This window comes from Heterodontus francisci, chromosome 30, assembly GCF_036365525.1.
Source record: "Heterodontus francisci isolate sHetFra1 chromosome 30, sHetFra1.hap1, whole genome shotgun sequence".
Classification (NCBI taxonomy): Eukaryota; Metazoa; Chordata; class Chondrichthyes; order Heterodontiformes; family Heterodontidae; genus Heterodontus; species Heterodontus francisci.
The window spans coordinates 40,233,306-40,251,689 of NC_090400.1; the positions used below are offsets into that span (position 1 = coordinate 40,233,306).

Consider the following 18,384-nt stretch of genomic DNA (forward strand, 5'->3'; position numbering starts at 1 on the left):
CAGCGGCAAATAACTCATCTCCTGACTCCCCAAAGCCTGTCCACCATCTACAAGGCACAAGTCAGAAGTGTGATGGAATACTCCCCACTTGCCTGGATGGATGCAGCTCCAACAACACTCAAGAAGCTCAACACCATCCAGAACAAAGCAGCCCGCTTAATTGGCACACCACCCACAAACATTCACTCCCTCCACCACCGACGCACAGTGGCAGCAGCGTGCACCATCTACAAGATGCACTGCAACAATACACCAAGGCTCCTTCGACAGCACCTTCCAAACCTGCGACCTCTACCACCTCGAAGGACCAGAGCAGCAGATGCATGGGAGCACCACCACCTGCAAGTTCCCCTCCAAGTCACACACCATCCTGACTTGGAACTATATCCCTGTTCCTTCACTGTTACTGGGTCAAAATCCTGGAACTCCCTTCCTAACAGCACTGTGGGTGTACCTACCTCACATGGACTGCAGCGGTTCAAGAAGGCAGCTCACCACCACCTTCTCAAGGGCAATTAGGGATGGGCAATAAATGCTGGCATAGCCCACATCCCATGAATGAATAAAAAAAAACACACCTTAGTTCATTTTCATCAGTGCAGATAAAGACAAATAGTAGCCATCATCATCGTTGGCTTGCATTCAATTACCCACTCATCAGTCAGCAATGAATAGTCTATGAGCTGGGGGTGCGGACAGAATGGAAACAGTGAAAGTCAAAGCACTATTGACTTTTCTTCACCTTACCAGTGTCATAGAGTCAGAGAGATACAGCAACGAAACAGGCCCTTCAGCCCAACGAGTCCGTGCCGACGATCAACCACCCATTTATACTAATCCTACATTAATCCATTTTTTCCCTCTCTCACCCCCACCTTCCCTCAATTCTCCTACCACCTACCTACACTAAGGGCAATTTATTTACAATGGCCAATTTACCTATCAACCTGCAAGTCTTTGGCTGTGGGAGGAAACCAGAGCACCCGGAGGAAACCCACCCGGTCACAGGGAGAACTTGCAAACACCACACAGACAGTACCCAGAACAGAACCCGGGTCGCTGCAGCTGTGAGGCTCTAGTGCTTGCCACTGCGCCACCCAGTGGGTTGGGTCACAGCTGGATCTATTTATTCTAAGGGAAGATTAGAAATAGGGAGGAGACTAGAAATGTGTCCCATCCTCCTGTGACTGGTTTTCCCAAATGCTCGTTTACTTATCCATTTACAGACTCTACATGTGTAAATCGCTGCATGAAGCAGGAGGGATCTGGACCGCACTCAATTTTCTATCGAAAGCCTCCCATAATGTTCAATTCTGGATATCTCTCAGAATTATGAACTTTAGGATCAATTGATCTTATGTAAATGGTAGAGCTTTTGTGCAGCAGAAACAAAGGGGGTAAAATTCAACTTTGGTTGGGGCACAAAATGAATCGGCCGCCCATGTTCCCATTCATTGTATAGAAAGGAAAATCAGGCACAGCATAAAATAGAGGGTGAATAATGACCACCACTCCACTACTGCCCATTTTGTTCACCTGCTAAAGTTGAATTTAACCCCCAATGTATTACTTTCCATCTTGAATATGTGTACAACCTCTGCCACTCACTAAGTTGCAATACCTGGACTTTCTCCGCAATGAGCCGATCCAGCCAGCCAGTGTCAATGCTGTTCTGCTGGAAGCTCTCAGTTTCCAGTAATTTGATGAGGTATTCCACAGTTGTTCTGAAATCACCACGAATGGATAGTTCCTTCAATGCCACCACCATGTTCCTGTATTGCAAGAAGTAAGGAGTCAGGAAAAAGTTCCCACCAGAAAAGGAAACACTATCCTGGGACAAAATAAATGCTTTCTGTCTCTTGTTTTAGCTTGGTAGTGACTCCTGTAATTCAGTCCAAGAACACCAAGTATAAAAACCAATGCAGTCTCAGAATTCATATCCAGCCAAACCTAATTAATACGTCGTAAGATTTCTATTATGTTATCTTTGGACTGTTAACTTCAAGCACCAGCCAAGCCACGCAATTCATATGGCAGTTATTCAAATATACAAAACCTAATTATTTTCATTAGTATGCATTAATTTGGACTCTCTGAATCAAAGAGGTAGTCTGAAACTTTCTTACATCTTATGTGATGTCAGATATCTGCTGTAGTTAGTATAAATATAAAACCGATACATGTATAGAAGGTAATTACAAAATATAGCATTATAATGGAAACTATTTATATAAAACTTGTTATGCTATAACTATATACACTTTCTTTCACAACCCCATTGCTTTCTAACATACTCTCATTCAAATCCCCCTTCCATATTGCATCAGCATAGCTGACTGAATGATGCCGAAGCAGCCTGGGAAGTTCTGCACACTGCACCTGCTCAGCCTGAACAATAAGTTCAGCCCACAGAGGCACAGCTGTGGGAACAAACATAAATTCCAAGACCAATCTTTTTGGAGAAAAGAAAGAATAATGGCCATTTTTTCACACGAGTCAAGACATTGAGTGTTGACAGATTACTGAACCATGGGGATTTCATCACTTTCAAGTCCAATCCTCAGCTACATACACATAGAACAAGATAATTGACATGAAGCAAATTTAGAGTAGGTATTGGAAGTAAACATCTTCATGCTGTTCTGGCCAGGTAGGTGATGGTATGACTTGTTCCCACTGTTCACCTCCCAACTGACAACAGCAAGGGTTTTTGTCACTAATGTTTGATTAGCCAAATAAACACAGTGACAGGTTTTCGTGTAGGTTAAAAAACATTTATGTTAAACAAATCCCGAAATGATCGCAAGACCACTCACCCATGCATTCACTTTCACATGCACTCTCGGGTAGATAGAAAAGCGCAAGGTAAGAGGTGTTCAGAGCAGAGTTTAGTATGTAAAAGTCTGTGATTTCAGAAATAACCTGGGGGATCGTCCTCGGAAGGGGGAATTTTTAAAGGTGCAGGTCTATTTGCTGGTTGTCTAGTATCCGTTGGGCTGTTGCAGTCTCCTGAAGGTTCACTTTGGGTTGAAGACGGTCAATTCTCACTGGCAGCAAAATCATTTTTCCAAAGGCACTCGCTTGTCTCTGCTGTAGCTCGCTTCCAACTCGTCTCAGTAGGGTTCAACTGTATTAGCTAGAATCGATCGCTCTCAGCCTTGCTGGAATTCAAAATGGCTTTTTTGTTGTACTGTGAAAGCTGAGGACAGACCAGGCTGATGATGTTGTGTCTAGTCCTGTCCTGAAAAAGACTCCCCACTTTGTTCCTCAAAACAATTACCTTTTAAGGCAATTTTTTTTTTTTTTTTTTACAAGGGTTGGCTTCATCCACGCGACTTCAGGTTTCAGTTCTAGCTGGGCTGCATAATGGCCTTGATGACGGCCCCATTCTGAGGAGATGAGGGTGCTTCACACTGCATTGTAATGGATACGTCTGATCTGTCTTCCTTTTTCCTCAACCGAGGGCTCCCCCCCCCACTGTGGTTGACAGGGCCCTCAACCGTGTCCGGCCCATTTCCCGCACTTCTACCCTCACCCCTTCCCCTCCCTCCCAGAACCATGACAGGGTTCCCCTTATCCTCACTTTCCACCCCATCAGCCTCCCTATCCAAAGGATCATCCTCCGCCATTTCCGCCACCTCCAGCCTGATGCCACTACCAAATGCATCTTCCCCTCCCTTCCCCTGTCAGCATTCCGAAGGGATCGTTCCCTCCGCGACACCCTGGTCCACACCTCCATTACCCCCACCACCTCGTCCCCTTCCCATGGCACCTTCCCCTGCAATCGCAGGAGGTATAATACTTGCCCATTTACCTCCTCTCTCCTCACTATCCCAGGCCCCAAACACTCCTTTCAGGTGAAGTAGCGATTTACTTGTACTTCTTTCAATGTAGTATACTGTATTCGCTGCTCACAATGTGGTCTCCTCTACACTGAGGAGAGCAAATGCAGAGTGGGTGACCGCTTTGCGGAACACCTCCGCTCAGTCCGCAAGCAGGACCCCGAGCTTCCGGTTGCTTGCCATTTCAACACTCCCCCCTGCTCTCATCTCTGTCCTGGGCTTGCTGCAGTGTTCCAGTGAACATCAACACAAGCTTGAGGAACAGCATCTCATTTACCGATTAGGCACACTACAGCCTGCTGGACTGAACACTGAGTTCAATAATTTCAGAGCATGACGGGCCCCCCATTTTACTTTTATTTTTAGTTATTTTTTCTTTTTTTAAAATATTTTTTTGTGTTTATTTTATTTTATTTCATTTCATCTTGGTTTGTTCAGTTTGCTTAGCCACTATTTCTTTTCATGTTTGTACTTGCAGCTGTTCAATTTTCAGTCCGTTAACACCCTATCTGTACTAATGCTTTGTCTTTCAACACACCATTAACATATTGTTTGCCTTTGCTCCACGACCTTCCGGTCAGCTATTCTGTGACCTTGTTCTATGTTACCTCTTGCCACACCCCCGTTTTACTTGCTTATAACCTTTTACATTTCTAATATTTGCCAGTTCTGAAGAAGGGTCACTGACCTGAAACATTAACTCTGCTTCTCTCTCCACAGATGCTGCCAGACCTGCTGAGTATTTCCAGCATTTCTTGTTTTTATTTCAGATTTCCAGCATCCACAGTATTTTGCTTTTATTATTGTAATGGAGGTTATTTGGAGACGATAAGTCTGCGAAAGGGCTTGTCTAATTGTTGTTGAGTATAGCCTCACATCCAGGTGTGATTATCTGTTGCATTTCCATGCAGATGGGGCTTAATTGGTTTTCAGTCTTAGTAGACACAGATGTGGATTTGAGTGCATGAGATGCTGAGAGTCACGTGTTTTGTCCTCCGTTTTGTTGACAGCGCATGCACCAGTCTCTTTAAAATTGTTTCAAATTTTTATAACTCTGCAGTCTGGTTCTGTATTTTCATCACTGCACTTCTCATGAGCTTGACAATGCAGAGAGTGAAAAATGTCTTGACTAATATGCCTGGTAATAGAGGTGCACTTACAGACATTTGAAGCCCTGTGATGCTGGGCTGGGAGAGCTCCAACACCAAAACATGGGCTGCAGTGGAATAATCGCCTCCTCTCAGCTTGGCTGAATTGGCAATACTCAAGACACATGGTCATGGTTTCAACCCCACTCTCAGAACTTGGGCACAAATTTACCGAGGGAATGCTGCATTGTCAGAGGTGCCATCTATCAGATGAGATGTTAAACCTGTAAGATACCTACTTAGACAAATGCAATGTTCCTGTGGTACCCTTTGAAAAGCAGGTAGATCTCCTTGTATCCTGTCCAGCAACTGTCCCTCAACGAATACCATAAACAGATTCTCGAAATACACATCTCATTTGCTGATTGTGGAAATTTGGTGCAAGGAAAGTGGCTGTCAAATTTACCTGCAGAACAGCAGCAATTTCAAACAATAAAAGAATTCATTGGATGTGAAGCATCTGTAGCAGCCGGCGCACATAATGAGATACTATAAACATATAGTTTCTTTGTTGGCCTCTCTAATGCTTTAACCAGAGATCCAAAAGGAATCGCAATCATGTTACACAATAGAGCAATAAAGTCCCAAACCACAGAGTAAGCAGCTTTGCTTTCCAGAGTGTTTGGTACCAAAACTGCACATCTCCCAGCTGCGAGGTTGTTTTGGTATAGCGGTGGGGCGGGTGGCACCAAGTAAAAGGGAGGAAAATCAGACATGTCAGTTCAGTGATAGCAGCAACTTCCTCCCCATTGTCAGTCCAAACTTGGACAAAAGAGCTAAACTCCAGAGGTGAGCGAGAGTGACTGCCCTTGACATCAAGGCAGCATTTAATCGAGTATGGCATCTAGGAGCCCTAGCAAAACTGAAGTGAATGGGAATCGGGGGAAAACTCTCCATTGGTTGGTATCGTACCTAGCACAAAGGAAGATGGTTGTGGTTGTTGGACGTCAATCAGCTCAGTCCCAGGACATCACTGCAGGAATTCCTCAGGATATAGTGCCCTAGGACCAACCATCTTCAGCTGCTTCATCAATGACCTTCCCTCCATCATAAGGTCAGAAGTGATGTTCGCTGATGATTGCACAATGTTCAGCACCATTCGTGACTCCTCAGATACTGAAGCGGCTCGTGTCCGTATGCAGCAAGACCTGGATAACATCCAGGCTTGGGCTGAAAAGTGGCAAGTAGCATTCACACCACACAAGTGCCAGGTAATGACCATTTCAAACGAGAGAATCTAGTCATCTCCCCTTGACGTTCAATGGCATTAGCATCGCTGAAGCCCCCACTGTTAACATCCTGGGGGTCACCATTGACCAGAAACTGAACTGGACTAACCACATAAACGCTGTAGTAACAAGAGCAAGTCAGAGGTTGGTAATTCTGCAGCGAGTAACTTACGTCCTGTCCACCATCTACAAGGCACAAATCAGGAGTCTGATGGAATACTCTCCACTTGCCTTGATGGTTGCAGTTCCAACAATACTCAAGATGCTCAACACCATCCCAGACAAAACAGCCCGCTTGATTGGCAACACATCCTCCACCTTCAACATTCACTCCCTCCACCACCGACACACAGTGGCAGCAGTGTGTACCACCTACAAAGATGCATTGCAGCAACGCACCAAGACTCCTTCGACAGCACCTTCCAAATCCGCAAACTGTACCACTGAGAAGGACAAGGCAGCAGATGCATGGGAACACCACCACCTGCAAGTTCCCCTCTAGGCCACACACACTTGGAACTATATCACTGTTCCTTCACGGTCACTGGGTAAAAATTTTGGAACTCCCTTCCTAACAGCATTGTTGGTGCACCTAGACCCCAAGGACTGCAGGGGTTCAAGAAGGCAGCTCACCACCACCTTCTCAAAGGCAATTAGGGATGGGCAATAAATGCTGGCCTGGAAAGCGACACCCACATCTCGCGAACAAATAAAAAAAAAAGAGGGCATATGTAGAGGTCAGGAAGCAGCTTACCCATCTACTGACTCTGTCAGAAACAGAAAGGTGAATCCAGACAGGCTGAAGAATAGTAACTACTAAGAAAAAAAGTGCACTTCTTTAAAAACTGGACAAGACCTCAAAGGTGGTGACTATCAGAGTTGAGGCCGAGATGAGATCAGCCATGATCATATTGAATGGCAGAGCAGGGTCGAGGGGCTGAATTGCCTACTCCTGCTCCTAGTTCTTATGTTATCAGATATATTTTTGTACATTGGCTAAGCAGACAAAGGTTTCAGTGAAAGAATGCTCAGGCAAGGTACTAACGAGATGGCCTCTTCTCTGTTTTCCCCCCAGGAGAAGCAGTGTCCAAATTGAGAGTCAGCAAACTCATGGAGGCCTCCTGCCGCTGCCACGCTGAAGTAACCCCAGACATTCTTACTGCTGCGGAAGTTCAGCTCTTGCACAGTACCGGAGCTCGGCTTGAATCCCTGTCAGAACAAAAGAACAGCTGTAAATGTGAGTCAAAGAGCTGCAGTCGGACACACCAATGCATTACGCTCTAGTTTACTGCATCTGTCTCAAGTGTACACATTCATACATTACATGACAAATAACTTAATAACCAGCTACTCAAGCTGAGTTTACATCGACATTTTTGAAGACAGCTGTGCTCTCTGAACACCCATGAGCCTGACTTTAATAGAGGTGCTCTTGACTCGGGAGTTGTGCAAAGTAAACTAGAATTTATTGAAATATTATAGTGACCCAAATATTAGAACAATGCTCAACAATCTGCACACTGACAATTAGAAGATGGGGCTGGTGTACACCATTGTCTACCTTGTCCTGGTTAAAAAAGGGAGAAAAAAAAAAATCACAGAGCAGAGGCAACATACTTTCATACCTCAGACTGGCCACAGCTAGGGGTCAGGCATGAAGGGGAAAAATGCAAGTTAAAGAGGAAATAAAATTGAGCTGCTGTTGTAATTGTGTATAACTCAAATACGTCCAAAAAGAATGCCAGTATGACAGTAATTACAATACTGGTTTGCTTTGTAACCACACCACACGAAACAAGTTAATTCAAGCCAGCCACCACGTGTTTCATTTCTCAGCCAGGTCAGTTGAACAGCATCTCTCCACAAAGAAATGACAGAGTGATGGGGGGAAAATAGGGAAGAACTGAAACAGGCTGTGGATTTTATCCTAGTACATTGGTACTTATTGACACAGACTATAGTTGCTGACCAAGGAATAAATGACCTGCAATTGTTGATAAGGTCTGTGATGTGTACGGCTCTACAACTTTCATGTCAAAGTCAGGAGCCTCATGGGAAACTGCGAGGGAAGTAGAGGCTAAATAACAGAAACTGATATTAATTTTTAACACATATACGTAATAGAAAATTGCAAAATTAAACATTTCATTTTACCTCATCCGGGTTCTCGCTGGTGATACGAGCAGCTATGACATGACCACGTGGGCAAGGAGTGTTTGCTGAATTCTCAAAATCAATTGGAGTATCTCCCCATGGGGCAACTCCATACAGCATCCGAATGTCCTTGATTCTGTGTAGAGGGATTCCCATAGCAATCTGAGGGAAATTTAAGGGGCAGAAGCGCATGGATCAGTCAAGCAAATTTAGCATGTAACTTGTTTTGAGAAAGATTGGGAGAACACAGTGAGGGAGACATTACAAATGTAACAGATAAACAGTACACAACAATCCCATAGAGTTCTCTAAGCAATATGACCAATATACAGAACTCACTTGTAACTGTGCAGAAGGCAAGTTTACATCCGCAACCATTTCAGTACAGGGATGTTCCACTTGAAGCCTAGGGTTTAGCTCCAGGAAGTAAAAGCTTCCATCTTGACTGTAAAGATACTCCACTGTGCCTGCACTTGCGTAGCCCACCATTTTTGCCAGCTTCACTGCACACTGAAAAATAAAACTTCAGCAATTACCAGAGTAAAGTGCAAACTGGTTCACCAATAAGTGAGGATGCACAACAGGAAACTGGATAAAAACAATTTCATACCATACCCCATGAACAATCTGCAATGAGCTTTATGGGATTTTTTTTTTTAAATTGATAAACTAAGGTAAATGGCCAAGGCCTATCCTACAGGATACCAAAGTTGAATGAGAGAGAAAGTGATGGACCAGTTGTAATTATGTAATACCAACTCAAACTTGGGTCATACAAGGTTGTAGATTAGAGTAGAGAAGGAACATTAAGGGAAGTAAGGAGTTTCATGTGTTTGATGTCTGGTAAAGAATGCAAGTAGCGAGTAATAATGTACAATTGTTATTTATTTGCAAATGCACAAGTGTTACAAGGATTGGGAAAAAAATTCAAAATACAAATTATAGAGATACTTAAGTGTCAAAAATGTCAAGGATGCAATGTTGATACTTTCTTTTTATGAACACCATGTTATTCTTCAGGGGAAAGCAGCAAGACGGCCAAATCTGGACAACCTGGATCCCGACTATAGTGACACTAGCACAGTTTACATTGTCTCTTCACTTAATAGTAAAAGGCTGTGATGGTACGGAATAAATTAAATTTCCTGCTCCATTTAGATACCCCACAGACAAGGAAAAACTGTTCCCATTAACTAATGGTACAAGGACTAGGGGACACAGATTGAAGGCTTTGGGTAAGAGATGCAGGGGAAATATATGAAAGTTTCTTCTTAAGCAGCAGGTAGCAATGACCTGGAACCCGCTGCCCACAAGGGTAGTGGAAGCGGAGACAATCAATTACTTCAAAAGGAAATTGGATGGTCACTTGAAGGAAATAGACTTGCGAACGGGGGAGGGGACTGAATGGATAGCTCCGTGGACAGCCTGCATGGACTCAATGGGCCTCCTTCAGTGTTGTAAATGACTCTATGACATGCATCAAATCAATTTAATGGAAGTACTTCCTGATTTCAGTTAAAGTGATGCAAAGGCAACCATAATATTGGCAATATACTGGCAGAAGCAGATAGCTACTTCATCCCAACTTTATTTCCCACAAGTCAGTATTGGAAGCACTCGTGCCAGAGTCAAAAGTTGTGCATTCAAGCACCCAACAGTGCCATCCAGTACTAAGCCTGCTGTAGTTTTCAGAGTCAGTCGGAGAGCACCTCAGTTGCATGGAACTGCCTTTTGCACGGGCCATTTCAGGTGCATCTTTAGCATTTGCCTGTTCCACACAACCACAAACTCAGCCATCCGTCCACCCATGGAGTGTGTTGTCCAGGCCCTCCTCAATCCTGGCCACTGCTCTGAGCCATATTCAGGGTTCAGGTTACTTGTCTGGCCTTAACTCCACCAGTGGGGCCTATGTGTCCAGGTGGAGACCGGTATGACTCACTTCACACAGCGGACTGACCACCACTTACAATGTTGGGCCCCCATTTTTGAAAGCCACCACCCCCAGTCCGTCATTTGCCCTGTAAAGGGTGTGCAGAATTTTTGTCCCTTACAAGGCTCATTTGAAACTCCCAGAAATTGCACAGAACCAACTTTAACGTTCCAGGAAATTCAGAAACCATAGCTTTAAAACCCCTTCAGTATGATTACTCAGTTTCATGTTCCTTTGGAAAGGTAATTCATTCAAGCAGGTCTCTCCTGTGCTCACCTTCTCCATGTTCTCAAACACTGATGAGGTGGCAATTGTCGCTGGGGCTTCCTCAATAATCTTTTGGTGCCGACGTTGAACTGAGCAATCACGGCCAAACAGGGAAATTGCATTGCCATAGTGATCAGCGAGGATTTGGACTTCAAGATGGCGTGCATGTTTGGCGAGCCTCATCACAAAAATTGGAGATCCAGGGACCTCTGTTTGTACCTGAAATAAAGACAGAAATGTCAATCTCCTCCTGAAAACAAAACCTCCGAGAGGACAAGAACTGAAATCATTGCTCAAATACTCTATCAAGATGGAAATTTGATGCTGTCTTTTTCACTTTAAAGATAGATCTTCAGGTAAGCCATGCAAGAAATGCATCTGAAGGGACTGAACGATGCGACAGATTCATATCTACAATACCCCTGATACAAAGTCTCAGCCAAACCATCAGAAGGAGCAATACTCCAAGCACTTCTGTGAGTCTCCCAGCTATTATTTTAAGAAAAGGCAAAATTAGCACATTCCTTGGATCAGTGGTGATGGAGGGGTGGAAAATGAAATTGAGAAAAAAAAAAAAAATCGCTGTTTTAGTTGCTCACTGCGTCAAGTCCTTGATGTCTGTGCATGGCAATGGAGGTAGAGAAGACACTCAGCCCTGGGCCATTCTCAGGTTCCTTCAAGCAGCTGGATTAGAAGTAGCATTGGGAGACCTGTGCACAGGTTGCCTTTCTATTCTCAGCTGCGGTTGGTGTATGGGCAGGGAGGAGGTTAGTTGTTGTAGGAGAGGGGAGGGGCAATTGTAAGTTTCTATGGAAGGATCAGCTTGATGAGCCTCCCTCATCTATACTTACCTTTGGGGAGAGGAGGAAAAATGTGGGGGGCTTACTCTCAAGTAAGCAACTCTTTGTTAAAAACCAGCTTAAAAATATTAGTCATAGAATCATAGAAAGTTTAAGATACAGAACGAGGCCACTTGGCCCATCGTGTCTGCGCCAGCCGAAAGACGATCCACCCATTCTAAGCCCACCATCAACATGACCCAAGAAATTCTGTTGCCTGATATAAACAGACTGACGTACATACATTCCAAAGGCTGATAGTTAAACCTGTCAATTAAGAATTATGCTGTTTCCATGTACAAACAGACCTAATCACACCTATGACAGGGAACATTACACTTCAGGAACAAAAACACCATTGATCAAACGCAAACTTAAAACGTTTTCTAAATTTTCATTGACAGTTTTGCTCCTCCTCAGTTTTTTTTCCATTGTCTGGTATCTGCGCTTTCAGCAACACAACAGTAAATGTATCTTGTTAAGCTGCTGCTGCATCAGCACATTAAAGACACTCTCCAGATAATGGGAGTCAGAACCCACATTACCAGCACAGCATTATTCAACGGGCAACAGAATTCACTTTTCGGTGTTTAGCATACAGCAATATCTGCATCACCCACCTGTCTGAAAAGGTTTGGAAAATCCTCAGCATTATTCACTTTTCTTATCCCTTTCCCACCTCCTCCTTCAGAGGCCTTGATCATCACTGGGTAGTTGATATCTTCTGCAGCCTGACATGCAATAAAACAGAAAAGGATTAAAGATAAAACTGTATGAAATATACCAATCTAGAGCCATACAATACACTCAGTACAAATAATTGGTGAAATAATTGTTGGTAAAAGGAGGAACAGATGAAGTAAATCTGCTGGAACAGAGCTGCAGTACCTATCCCTCTATTTCCAGTGCAAATTGAAGCACTCTGAGTCCCATCTAGTTCAGTACCTGGACAAATAAAGCACTGTTAGAAGACATCTCAGGCCGAAATACCTCGCTCTGCCGTGGTTGGAGTGGGAATCTGAGATCTGCTTGTGTGATAAAATGTTTATGTTGCTGAAATTTCCAGAGAAAGGTCAGGAAATTTAAATTCAGCAGACAGGACCCTGTATCAGTATGGATGTCTTTGGCATCCTTAATGGAAGGGGCAGAGTGGCAGGATGCAAAATGCAACATTAAAAAGCTACATGACGGTGCAGCTGCTTTAGAAATTGAAGGATCTCTGGAAATCAACCCTGATTATAAACAGCCTTTTAAAACCCAGCAATTTCCTCAGGTATTCCAGGCCATGACCCCAGTCAGAAAGCCCGTGAGCCTCAATTCCATTGAATAAAAGTACAGGATACCCACATCTTGCTGGTACACAGTACATTTGCAGGCTCAGGAGCTGCGGGGGGTGGGGGGGGTGGTGGGAGAGCAGGAAATCCAGCAGGCAAGGCTATCCTGGTGGCCTTACTTCCTTTGTGATGCAGACAGAACTGATGCCCAGGATGCCCCTGCTGAAATTCCCTAGTTTTGATCTTCGGAACAGAGAGCTGGCATTACCGCCCCATTTCCCAGTGCCAGGTGCACTGGTGGCCACAAGTAAGTTCAGGACCTTCCTTAATAGTTGACAAGTAGAACAGTCCAAATTAAAGAGTTTTGCCAGGTGGAATGTCATCCACAGCTCTTGGAACTTGTTATGAGAGTACTTCTATTTTTAAAATATTTTTGTGAGGTCTCGTGTTTTAAAATTGTGAAAATGCATTCCTTTGGAGGACTGGAGTGATTCCATAGATGTTGTGATTGTAGCCTGCTGAGAGAAACACCCAACTCATCTTTTCTCCAGCTCTGAGAAACCCTGCGAATCCAGTGTGCGATAGCTGAAATCGCTGATGCCGCATTTCGCCTGGAAAGCCTGCCACATAAATCTTCAACACCGCCTGAAAAGAACTGCTCCAGAAAGATCCCAGTGACAGCGTCTACTAGTACTTGGGATTTCAGAGTAAAGGGACAACTGGTATCATTCCACGTCTCCTCCTTTTCCTTCAAGAATTAACAAGTATTTGGCCAAAGTATTCATTTTTGTCTTTTTTTGTAAAAAGATTTGCAGAGAAAACTTCTTCATTTTTTTCTTTCGTGTGTATGCGCGTGCATGTGTGTGTGTGTTGGGCTACGGAAGAAAGGAGCTTTCATATTTCAATCTGTGTGCTAATGCTTTGCGATCTTTACTGGACAAATCATGTTTTATAATAAATTAAACATTTTGTTGTTTATTAAAGAAACCTGGTTGGTGGATTTTATTCTGAAATAAAAAGAGAGTAGATAATTGGCCGTATCAGTAACTGGGTACACATTTAAATATATGTTGTGACCAGCGGAGAAGTGGAACCAGAGAAAGACAGTACACTCCTCCCGCCTCGGTCATAACAAATTTGATCATTTGGTATTTGTCCATGCCCATGCTATTTTCCCCCTCACAGTAAAGCCTAACTTTTAACTGAGTACACTTCATAGAAGTCCAAAAGGACTGCTTTAGCACTTGTCGCCCAAGTTTATCATGGAGCTGAATTTATACTCCATGCTATGCGAAATGTCAGAATACCATCTCTTTTACTTTGCTTCACCCCACGAACAAGACCCAATCTTGACTCTAAAAGTTTCGTACTAGCGCGAGTCCTTTTCAGGCACTAAATTTGCAATGTAAATGCATCCGTGCGCACCTTTACCTTTCGGACCCTGGAAGAAATATACTTTTAAAATTAACAAAAATTCAATACATAGTAAAATGTCCTAACAGGAGGAGTATAAAATAAAATTTCAGATGATCACACAAGGAGATATTCAGGCAGATGACCAAACAGGCAGGTTTTGAGGTGTGACTTACAGGAGGGGAGCAAGAGCGAGAGGTTTAGGAAGGGAATTGCAGAGCTTAGGGCCCAAGCAACTGAAGGCATGGCAACCAATGATAGAGCAATTATCAGAGATGATCAACAGATCAGAATTGGAGGAGCGCAGATATCTCAGAAGGTTATAGAGCTGGAGGAAATTACAGTGATAGGGTGGGGTGAAGCCATGGTGGGATCTGAAAACAAGGATGAAAATTTTAACAATCGAGGCATTGCATAACCGTGGGCCTATGTAGGTCCGCGAGCACAGGGCTGATAGGTGAACAGGAGAATTTTGGATGACCTCAAGTTTACGGAGGGCAGACTGTGGGAGGGCAGCCAGGACTGCACTGGAATAGTCAAGAGGTAGTTATGGCATGGATGAGGGTTTCAACAGCAGATGAGCTGAGGCGAGGCGGTCGGGTGATGCGCCGTGATATATGATCCACTGGCAGAGTTCACAGGTTCAGCAGTGGGAAAGTCAAGTTAGATAGGAAGGAGGTTGGCAAGATTAGTCCTCAATGAGCACAGGGCAGGAAGGTCAGCAAAGGGGCAGAATGGGACATTTGGGGTTGCTGCTGGTAGGAAAGCAGCAATGTGCTATGATGGGTCCCTCTGTGAATGTCAGGAGAGGCACAGAAAGGATCTGTAAGCTTATCGAAGAGGGATTTAAGCCTGGGATGGCAGGAGGAATGTGGGAAGGTTGAGGAGTGCTGAAGGGATGGGTAGAAATCTGGAAGGGATGGGTAGGAATCTGGGAGGGCAAAGCACCCTTGAGGGGAGAAATGAAAGGAAGCATGATCACAGAAGAGAAGGATCTTGGAAGGGGTAAGAAGAGAAGTAGAAAAACGAGGGGAAAAAGTGGAAATAGGAGTAATGGGCTAAGGTCCAAAGTGTCAGTCAAAAGGTGCACATAAATGGACAAAGGGAAAACTCCAAGTTACATAGGCCTGATTAAAGAGCAACATTACATTGCATATATCCTGGTAGTAAATGGAGAATAGAAAGGAGACAATAAGAGGGAATCCAGAGTTAGCCAGAGGTTCTGTGGTGGGATAAAGTTGATATAGGTAGGGTGGAGTCGGCATGGTGATCGACGAATTGTTTTCCAAGTTCAGAGAAGGTTCAGTAGGCGAGCAAAGTCCAGAAGCTATTTGAAATGTAGTGTATCAGAAGATGCACTGAGATGCATTTCCGTTGGAATGAAGATCCAGGAGGTGTGCCAAATTGGTTGCAGAGCAGAAAAAGGTCAGTTTAAAAAACAGTGCACACAGTGGCTGGACACATGCTCAATTCCCTTCAGTTGCTGCACTCTCAAGTCACCACCTCATCATAATAGAGGGGTGCTGAGCACAGGAACAGGCATTTCCAGACTGCATGGGAGCTCTGTTGTGAGTGGTTCAGAATGGCTCTGGCAGAGGACTAGCAGATTACCTGACTGCCTGTTAGCATGGCCCAGGGATTGAAAAGCATCCAAAATAAAGATTTTATCATCACAGAGCCTGGTCCCCCAGTCATACAGCAGCTGCTCCATATGTTGAGTCTATCAGCAAACAGTTCTCACTGTTCAAGAATCAGCATGCCCGTACATGCTGGATGTCGATCCAGAGTCTTCAAAGCTATTAAAACATTCAGCATTGGTGGAAACTTGTAAGACTATCCCTCACTGCTGGTATTGTGAAATTTTGGTGCCACATGACACGAAAGAACAATGGAAATCAGCAAATAATTCCAATGTGAAAGCACCATTTACAGACCTTTAACTCTGGGGGCTGGGGACTGAATTAGTGCCACCAATTCTCACCAGTGATTCACAGAAAATGGGAATCTCCATCTCATTTGCCGTTTGTGGGACCATGTGCACAAAACAGCTGTCCCGTATGTCTTATAACAGTGAGAGCACTTCAAAAGTATTCCACTGGTTGGAAACTGCTTTGGGGCATTTTGAAAGCAAGGTCGAGAGCTACATAAATGCAAGTTCTTATTCTTTATGCTCTTGGCCGCTTCCATAGGTGACCACTATACCAGCCACTTCACTTATTGAGACATTGCCACAGATTATAGAGGTAGTGGATGACCATTTAAAGGACGGCTTTCCCACTTACCTTCATACCACTCTCCACATCTGCGATGCAGCCTTTCTCATACAACTCGGGAGGAACGTTCACTATTAGTTTCCGTGGTTCAGTTTCCGTCCAGTCAATAGTCAACCCTAAGAACAGAAGTTATCCAACTGAATTGCACTCATATACAAAGAAAATATATGCTTTGGATCTGGAAATGGGGAGGGGTGGGGTTTACTGAGAATTGAGCTGGAGAGGGGTTGGGTGTGGAAGATAAGCGAAATACACAGTCTTCCAATCAGCTGGCATTAACAGCTTTCACTTTGCAAGACTGAATAAAGTTTCATACACAAGTTCTTCAACAATGACAACACAGTGGAGCAGCAAAACATGGGTCTAATTGTTGAAAGTAGAGGTTTGATGGCCGACTCCACTGAGCTTTGCACCCGTGCCTTGCTGATGAGAGATAAGCTGGGTGGAGGGCAATCGGAGACAGAGTCTCCACCAGGCCACACTCAAACCCCTCTTGGTAATCAGCATAGTGGCTGCTTCAACTTTTCAGATGTGGGAAACACATGGTCTAACAACCTAAGGGAACCAAGGAGTAGAAAAGAAATTGGGGGGGGGGGGGGGGGGGGCTGCGGAGGAAGATATAGGAGACAACTGATAATAATGGAATTCATTTAAGTTTTGGGTTAATCAACAGATATTACACACACATTCTATACTTCAAGTGGAGGTTGTTTCGAAGAGGCTCTTATTTTTTTAATTTCTTCTTCCCCTTTTCCTCACACATTCTTCATCGTCATTACATCTTTTTAGACTTATAATACCCCCCCCCACTTGATGTGCAGGAACATCTTGCCACTACCACTTGGACCAACTCTCAGGAGATACCAGAACAGCCCCTTGAGATCATTCACCCTTCCCTATAGAGGAGTGCCCGACCCTTACTCAGCACCTCCCAGGTCAGATATTTCAGACCAGCTGATGGTTAAAAATTATCTCTCAGTTTTTCAACCAAAAATATACACACTAAGTATATTCAGCAAACTACTTCAATAACATTTCCCACTTTGAGCCAATTTTATTCAGTCAACGTACATGAATCAGAGTGCTATTCATTTCTTACAATGAGAGTGTCTGCAGTTTCATTACACAGTAACAAAACAGAGGGTGGCACCAGCAGATATAAGTGTTTGTTTTCACTTCACAAAATAACTTTTTTTGTTTAAGTTATTTTTTAATTCCCAACACCAGAACTGTTCTCTGTTCTATAATCTCAGAGCAGCATCACCTCAAGAACTGAGCACCGCTTCAAATGTGACCCCAGCAGCAAGCATCAGCACAACGGCAGAAGGTTCATTAAGGGTCAACCACCAGTACATTTAAACAGGCTTTTTTTTTGGAAGGGGGGGGGGGGTTTACCCCCAGTTATCATCATTTTCCATCCTTCCCTTAAAGCACCTCATCTTACTGGGAGAGGAATCCATAGATACCAACAGCCCTCAAGTACCTCACTGAAGTGAGGCCAGATAAGTGTCGGTAGACTACTTGACTGCAAAGAGCATCACAACCAGGTCCAATCCTATCATCATACAGTAGCCACATCACAAATGCGAGGGGACCCCAGGCACACCCCACTTAGTCTAGATACATTGAGGCCAATTGTAGAGTCTCAATTTCTGCCTCATCTTATAAAAGATAATTCATACAGAGCAGAAATTGAGCCTGGTACCTTCTGGGCTGTTAAATCATAATACAGGCTTGACCATCAAAAACTTAGCACAAATTGATTTGTCACAGAAGCCTGTTGTTCCCCATCTTTCACAATAACCAAAACAGAAAGGCTCCCTGTCCAGTTAGCTAAGTTAAAGTCAGCAAACATCTTTTGTTTACTGAGATCATTGCCTTACCACTGCCGCTCCAGGGGAGAGTGGGGATTCCTGCAGTCTGAGCTACAATAGAAGAGGCAATTTTATCACCCAGCGCCCACATAGCTAGACTTGGAGGACCTGAAAAGAAAAAGCAAGTACTTTGAACAAGGT

General features: G+C 44.0%; 1 protein-coding gene across 2 annotated transcripts in view; it reads right to left on the minus strand.

Moving 5' to 3' along the window:
* acaca (acetyl-CoA carboxylase alpha) overlaps positions 1-18,384 on the minus strand; it is a 320,877-nt gene that overhangs the window by 272,573 nt on the left and 29,920 nt on the right. For both annotated transcript variants that reach the window (XM_068010389.1, XM_068010388.1), the window contains exons 7-14: positions 18,253-18,351; positions 16,379-16,485; positions 12,030-12,140; positions 10,580-10,789; positions 8,713-8,883; positions 8,374-8,535; positions 7,265-7,428; positions 1,622-1,772 (exon numbers count right to left, since the gene is read on the minus strand). In XM_068010389.1, coding sequence (XP_067866490.1) covers positions 1,622-1,772; positions 7,265-7,428; positions 8,374-8,535; positions 8,713-8,883; positions 10,580-10,789; positions 12,030-12,140; positions 16,379-16,485; positions 18,253-18,351 — 1,175 coding nt within the window. The remainder of the gene's footprint in view (positions 1-1,621; positions 1,773-7,264; positions 7,429-8,373; positions 8,536-8,712; positions 8,884-10,579; positions 10,790-12,029; positions 12,141-16,378; positions 16,486-18,252; positions 18,352-18,384) is intronic.